We start from the raw sequence: 7,500 nt of genomic DNA, 5'->3' as shown, positions 1-7,500 counted from the left end.
TTTTGATTCGTGACGAGCCGAGACTGAAAGTATCCACGAGTGAAAGTCAGCCAGACGCAGAGGAAGAGTGCGGGCGCAGGCGCTGAGATTTCAGAGGTGATCTGCACAGGCACACGGCCTCCAGGCTGATTGCTAATCGCCAGGACACACAGCTGAATTATATATCAGCAGAAGAGCAAGTTTGTTCATCGTGACTGCAGTGCCACCTCGAGAGAGTGGAGAGGAGAGGGGAGAGGAGAGAACAGAGAGCAGTCAGGGCTAACCTTAACCCTGGTATTACAGCAGGGCTGGGAACGAGACTCCTGCTGCACAGCGGTGTGATCCAGTCCTGCTTTCACTAGGAGTTTAATAATCAGACTCCCGCTGCACAGCAGTGTGATCCAGTCCTGCTTTCACTAGGAGTTTAATAATCAGACTCCCGCTGCACAGCAGTGTGATCCAGTCCTGCTTTCACTAGGAGTTTAATAATCAGACTCCCGCTGCACAGCAGTGTGATCCAGCCCTGCTTTCACTAGGAGTTTAATAATCAGACTCCCGCTGCACAGCAGTGTGATCCAGTCCTGCTTTCACTAGGAGTTTAATAATCAGACTCCCGCTGCAGCGTGTGTTCCGCAGTCCTGCTGCTTTCCACTCACTAGGGTTTTAAAATAAATTTTAATAATAATAAGAAGTGTTTCTCAGTGTCTCTCACTGTCTCTCAGAGTGTCTCTGTGTCTCTCAGTGTGTCTCAGTGTCTCTCAGAGTGTGTCTTAGTGTCTCTCTATTATAATTCCGGTCCTCACAATACAGAAGGACGCTGTGTTCTTGGAGAGTCCAGAAGAGAGCAGACAGGCTAATCCAGGGATTAAAGGAACGAGGAGACCGAACAGAGAGGGATTCCCAGGGACTGGATTAAAGTCTTTCAAATCTTAAAGGAGAGACTCGGCACAGAGGGAAGGAGACGCCTCTTCACACAGAGAGAGAGAGAGAGAGAGCGGTGAGGTGAGGGGGTGGAATGGGTTGCTATGGGATACGGAGCCACGCTGTCGATGCTGAAGCACTGGGATCCGTTTCAGACCCGTCCTGACAGAGTTGCGAGAGCAGTGAGCTGCTGGGAAGGGGAGGAGTTCCGAGGGGCTGAGCGGGGCTCCCCTCGCTCGGGAGCTTCACACAGAACAGTGCAGAGTAATACGAAGAACTGGCAACCAAGGGGTTAACGGGAAATGGCTAATTGGTGTTTAAGACCTTCGTTAGGTGAGCAAACGAGGTGCCCTGGTTAAAGTACTGCCGTGTGAAACAAGTGATTTACAGTGGGTGTGAAAACACAACAAATTCATAACATTTCTGCAGCATTTCTAAAGGGCTGGCGTTGAGCATTGAGGCTTAAGGCTTGCAGTCGAAGGTCACTGAATTCAATCAGTTCCTTGTACTGAGTCTCTCTCTCTCTCTGTCTCATTCTCTCCTCTCTCTCTCTCTCCCCCTCTCTCTCTCTGAGTCTCTCTCTCCCTCTCTCTCCCCTCTCCTCTCCCCCTCTCTCTCTCTCTCTCTGTCTCTCTCTCTCTCTCTCCCTCTCTCCCCCCTCTCTCTCTCTCTCTCTCTTTCCCTCTGTATTCTCCCTCTCCCCTCTCTCTGCTCCCACTCTCTCCTCTGAGTCCTCCCTCTGGGGAGAGTCTCATTCCCTCTCTGAGAGAAAGACGAGATCCTCCTCTGAGACCAGGAGCTCTCTCTCGCTCTCTCGAGTCTCTCTCTCTCCCTCTCTCTCTCTCCTCCCCTCCTCTCTCTCCTCTGAAGATCCTCCTCGCTCTTCTCATCATCTCCTCTCTCCTCCATCTCTCTGAGTCTCCTCCTCTCCTCTCTCCCTGTCGCTCCCCTCCCTCCTCTCTCCCCTCCCTCTCTCTCCCTCGTCTCACTCATTCTCCTCCATTCTCTCGCTCCCCTCTCTCCTCTCTCCTCTCTCCTCTCTTTCTCTCTCTCTCCCCTCTCTCCTCTCTCCTCTCTCCCCTTCTCCTCTCTCCTCTCCTCTGGTAATCATTCTCGCCCCCTCATATTCTCCTCCCTCTCTCCTCCTCTCTCCCCTCTCTCCCCCCCCCCCCCCTCCCCCTCGCTCTCTCTCTCTCCCTCCTCATCTCTTCCTCAAGCCTTCCCCCCTCCTCTCCTCTCTCTTCTCTCTCTCTCTCTTCTCTCTCTCTCTCTCTCTCCTCTCTCTCTCCTCTCTCTCACTCCTCTCCCCCTCTCTCTCTCTCTCCCCTCTCTCTCCCTCTCTCTCTCTGAGTCTCTCTGTGAGCCTCTCTCCTCTCTCTCTCGATAATAGCCCTGGGGGGGGGGGGGGAGGATCCACCGCTGACTCTCGCGCTATCATCCTAAATCATTGTAGGTTCTTTCAGGACTCTCCCCCTCTGCTCTGCAGCGGGAGTCTGATTATTAAACTACTAGTGAAAGCAGGAATGGATCACACCGCTGTGCAGCGGGAGTCTGATTCCCCCCCCCCCTCTGAGTCTCCTGAGGTCTCTCTCCCGTCTCGCTAACTCTTCCTCTCTTCGCTCACTCTCTCTTCTCGTTTTCTCTAATCTGAGTCTCTCTTTCCTCTCTTCTCCGTCCTCTCTCTCGCATCTCACATCTCCCATCTCGGACCCGGTCGAAACTGGATAATCAGTCTCCCCGCCCGCACTCCCCTCTGAGTCTCACAGCATGAGTTACTCAGCATTGATCTCTGTGCTGTAGACAAAACTGTGAGCCAGGAAAGCAAAACGATAAACACAAAACGATCAATAGGCATGGGGGGTGGGGGGGGGAATGGATCACACTGCGCTGGAGCGGGAGTCTGATTATTAAACTCCTAGTGAAAGCAGGACTGGATCACACCGCTGTGCAGCGGGAGTCTGATTATTAAACTCCTAGTGAAAGCAGGACTGGATCACACTGCTGTGCAGCGGGAGTCTGACTATCAAACTCCTAGTGAAAGCAGGACTGGATTCACACTGCTGTGCAGCGGGAGTCTGATTATTAAACTCCTAGTGAAAGCAGGACTGGATCACACTGCTGTGCAGCGGGAGTCTGATTATTAAACTGCTAGTGAAAGCAGGGCTGGATCACACTGCTGTGCAGCGGGAGTCTGTTTAGTAAACTCCTAGTGAAAGCAGGAGTGGATCACACCGCTGAGGCTGGATCACACCGCTTTGCAGCGGGAGGTCTGATTATTAACCTCCTAGTGGAAAGCGACTGGATCACATGCCTGTGCAGCGGGGAAGTCTGATTATTAAACAAACTCCTAGTAAAGCAGGGCAGGATCCACTGCTGGTGGCTGTTGCAACGTGGAGGCTGATTAGTAAACTCCTAGGCAATCATACCAGAGCAGGACTGTGCACACTGCTGTGCCGCGGGGGGGGGGGGGAAGGGTTCTCTCCATTTTCCTTTGTCCCCCAGTCTGAATAATATAATAATAATAATAATAATATAACAATGCTCTGCTAATAAATGAAACGAATTGAAGAAATTCTAGCAGCAGAAATGATCTGAGGACACAGCTGACCATGATTATTATTGTCCAGACCTAAAAATCAATGAATAAGAACACCCACAAAGTAGTAACTGTTTTTTTTAGTATTACTATTTTGTTCTTGATTATTATTTTTTATTTTTATTATTATTATTATTATTGTTTTTTTAATGCAGAGCTCCCTTCTGATTCCCGTCACTCAGTAACTCCCTGGCTGGGAATTTCATCGAATCCCTTGAAAGATTCCATACATTGAACCCCAGAACGCAGCGAACGAATCTCCGAGCGACAGAACCTCACAATCCAGGCCAGTCTTTAGCAGTCCAGTGAAACAAGTCCATCATTTTATTGTAAGAAATATAAATGATCTATCCTCAAGCCTTACAAAATAGTCAGCCCTACCTGTACTTCAGTTCACTAGTATTAAACACATTCAGTGATTGTAAAGAGTATTAAACACATTCAGTGATTGTAAAGAGTATTAAACACATTCAGTGATTGTAAAGAGTATTAAACACATTCAGTGATTGTAAAGAGTATCGTTGTCATCATTTCTGATCAATATCTGGATTGTCTCTGATCACGTGTGGTAGTAATCGATATCGGGGATGTCTCCTCCCCTGTACCCCCGGCTGGTCCCGTAGCCGATGGTGTGGGTGCCTCTGTACAGGCTGGTCCCGTTGGACGGGAAGATGGCTTGGATCACGTACTCCTCCCTGGGGGGCGGCTGGTTGTTCAGGGGGCTCATTTGGAGCCCGGGGCCCCTGATCTCCAGGATGGAGTTGTCCTTCTTGGTCCCAGCCTCCAGGTAGTCTTCCCCCTTCCTGCTGCCCCGGGTGTAGCTGGCCTGGTGGCCGTCGGACAGCAGCAGCCCAGCCTTGTGGCTGTACCAGCAGAAGATGGAGAAAATGAGCAGCAGGGAGACCAGAGCCGTGGCGCCTCCGATAACCCCGGCCAGCGACAGGGCGCCCAGCCGGTCCGAGTCCCGGTCCAGCGGGGAGCCCCTCTCCTCCTCCCCCACAACGGTCTCCGAGGTGGCGGTCTTGGCGCAGACTGGCGCCTCGTCGTGGGGCTGCATGCTGCCCACGCAGATGATGTAGGTGGACTGGGGCTCCAGAGCCGTGAGGAGGTAGTCCCGCCGGTCCCCCTGCACCAGTGTCTCCGTGATGGACCCCACAGCCGGGCTGGCCCCCAGCCTCAGCCAGCTCAGCCTGAAGGAGCTGCCTCGGGGGGCCGCTGCTCTCCAGCTCACCTGGATGCTGTCGGGAGAGACCGGCTTCACGGTGAGAGACACGGCCGGGCCGTCCGGACCCGGCTCTCGAACCCCGGGCCGTTTGGATTTGAGGGTGAACAGAGACCCCTGGGGCGGGGGCAGCTGGGTGGCGGCTGGGGGTCTGGGCCTCTCTGGGAGGGGCCTGCTAACTGCTGCTGCTGATCCCGACAAGCCCAGTCAGCACCAGACAGCCGTCGATCTCTGTGGTTATGTCCTTGATCGCCATGCCCCGCACCCTCTCGGGGGACTGGCACACGAGCCCACGCACGCTCACCCCGGCGGCCGCCGCCGCCCTCGCCCAGTCCCGGAGCCACAGCAGCCCGCAGCCGCACGCCCAGGGGTTGCCGCGCAGCAGGAGCTGGGAGAGGCTGTCCAGATCCCGGAAGAGCCCCGCGGGCAGAGAGGTCAGGTTGTTGCCGGAGAGGTCCAGCCTCTCCAGCCTCCTCATCCCGCGCAGGGCGTCGCGCGGCACGTGGCCGATGGCGTTCTCCTGCAGGTAGAGCCGCTGCAGCCGGGAGGCCGGCAGGCTGGGCGGAGGTGCCAGCAGGGAGTTCCTCACCAGGGAGAGCTCGCTCAGGTTCTGCAGCCTGGCGAAGGCGTCGTCGGCGATGCGCTGGTTGGCCAGCAGGTTCCCGTCCATCACCAGCCTGCGCAGGCTGGCCAGGCCCAGGAAGGCGTGCTGGGGGACGGTGGAGATGCGGTTGTCGTCCAGCCGGAGCTCCTCCAGGGCGGCGGGCAGGCCCGAGGGGATGCTGCTCAGGTGGTTCCTGGAGAGGAAGAGCAGCTTGAGGCGCCGGCTGTCCCGGAAGGCGTCCTCCTCGATGCTGGCCGTGGAGATGGAGTTGTCGTCCAGGTGCAGCTTCTCCAGCAGGGGAAGGCGGGCCAGGCCAGCGCGGGGCAGGCTGCGGATGTTGTTGTCCTGCAGGTGGAGCTCCCGCAGCGAGGGGGGCAGCTCCGAGGGGAACTGGTCCAGCTGGTTCCCGTACAGGTAGACGACCTGCAGCGAGGTGCGGCCGCGCAGCTCCGAGGGGAGCCCCGCGTTCGGGATGCGGTTGTTCTGGAGGTACAGCACCGAGGCGTCGGGGGGCAGGGAGCGCGGCGCGGCTGTCAGCCCGCGGTCGTTGCAGTAGATGAAGCCGGCGTCACAGCGGCACTCCGGCGGGCAGCGGCTCAGGGGGTCCGAGAGCACGGCCGACACCAGCAGCACCACCGACACCCCACAGCACCACACAGTACGCTCACAGCTCCGGCGGGGCACCCGGCGCCACCGGGTCCTAGAGCACGGCAAGACAGGCTCCTCCCTCGCTGGGATCCTCTCTGAGAGACACAGAAAAAGAGACGAGACGGAGCCATGGCAGAACCGGCAGACAGGCAAAGATAGAGGACAAGAGAAAGAGAGGAGAGACAGAGAGAGAGAGAGAGAGAGAGAGACAGAGAGAGAGACAGAGAAAGAGAGGGGGACAGAGAGAGAGAGAGAGAGAGAGAGAGAGAGAGAGAGAGAGAGAGAGAGAGAGAGAGAGAGAGAGAAGAGGGAGAGAGAGAGAGGAGAGAGAGGAGGGAGAGAGAGAGAGAGAGAGAGAGAGAAAGAGAGAGAGAGAGAAAGGGGGGGGGGTGAGAGAGAGAGAGAGAGAGAAGAGAGATAGAGAGAGAGAGAGAGAGAGAGCGAGAAGCGGAGAGAGAGACTTAATAAAAACTTTTTAATAAATACTTAATATTAAAAAAAAAAAAAATACAACTTTAAATTATGTTTTTGTTTGGAAGAGAGGCAGAGAGGCAGGGAGAGGCAGGGAGGCCATACCCGTACAAGAATTCCCATAGTAAAGCAACAGCTACCCTTACAAGAGATTCCCATAGTAAAAGCACAGCATAGTGAGATACAGCACAGAGAGGTCTGGTAAAGCATAGGGAAGCATTGTAAAGCACAGAGAGATACAGTAAAGCATAGGGAAGCATTGTAAAGCACAGAGAGGTCTGGTAAAGCACAGGGAAGCATTGTAAAGCACAGAGAGGTCTGGTAAAGCACAGGGAAGCATTGTAAAGCACAGAGAGGTCTGGTAAAGCATAGGGAAGCATTGTAAAGCACAGAGAGGGCTGGTAAAGCACAGGGGAATCTTCTCGTAACCATTTCGAGCCTCTCCCAAACATTCGTCACCAATGACACACATAATTTACGGCTTGCCCACTCATCTGACGAGAAGATACGAGAACAACAGGTCTCGACCTCAAACAAGACATTCCACGCGGTCGATCCCTCTCCCTTCGCCTGGGAGTAGAGCCGGCGCCCCTCCGCTCCCCTAGGAAGAGCTCCCCTCTCCCCACGGAACTGATGTGATGGGAGATTGATGTGATAATCTATGAAGAGCGTGTTGAAGGGAGGGGCTGACTGACAGGGAGCCGACTTTATTAGAGACATTATCATTGAGCTTTCCAGTCCAGTCATGAGATTAATCTGAACACCAAGAAATATTACAATTAATAACAAACCCTTTACTGGAGGAGAGAGAGAGTGAGAGAGATGGAGAGAGAGACGGAGAGAGATGGAGAGAGAGAGAGACAATAGAGACCCCCCCCCCCCCCCCCCCCCCCCTGGGGGCCGGGCTGTCGCTTTGTCCCTCTCTCTCTCGTCCCCTCTCTCTCTCTCTCCTCGTTCTCTCTCTCTCTCTCCCCCTCGTCTCCTCTCTCTCCCAACCGGGCCTCCTCTCTTCGCTCCTCTCTTCCGTCGCTCCTCCCCCCTCTCTCTCTCTCTCCGTCT

The 7,500-nt window shown here is 54.9% G+C and overlaps 2 protein-coding genes and 1 long non-coding RNA gene across 3 annotated transcripts in view; 1 reads left to right on the top strand and 2 right to left on the bottom strand.

Moving 5' to 3' along the window:
• atg2a (autophagy related 2A) overlaps positions 1–7,500 on the top strand; it is a 180,815-nt gene that overhangs the window by 84,887 nt on the left and 88,428 nt on the right. The gene's annotated exons all lie outside the window — the stretch shown is intronic.
• LOC121306261 (leucine-rich repeat transmembrane protein FLRT1-like) lies at positions 3,798–5,970 on the bottom strand (the record flags this gene model as incomplete). Its single annotated transcript, XM_041238003.1, is given in 2 exon segments — positions 3,798–4,845; positions 4,847–5,970. Coding segments are annotated over 2 exon segments (1,914 nt in total), but the record flags the coding sequence as incomplete, so codon positions are not given.
• The window catches only part of LOC121306325, a 5,362-nt gene continuing 3,891 nt past the window's right edge, over positions 6,030–7,500 (bottom strand). The window contains exon 3 of the long non-coding RNA XR_005948197.1: positions 6,030–6,065. This is a non-coding gene — a long non-coding RNA (uncharacterized LOC121306325). The remainder of the gene's footprint in view (positions 6,066–7,500) is intronic.

Source organism: Polyodon spathula, chromosome 47 (genome assembly GCF_017654505.1).
Source record: "Polyodon spathula isolate WHYD16114869_AA chromosome 47, ASM1765450v1, whole genome shotgun sequence".
NCBI lineage: Eukaryota > Metazoa > Chordata > Actinopteri > Acipenseriformes > Polyodontidae > Polyodon > Polyodon spathula.
Note: the sequence above shows the minus strand (reverse complement) of the source record. Positions and strands in the feature narration are given on the sequence as shown.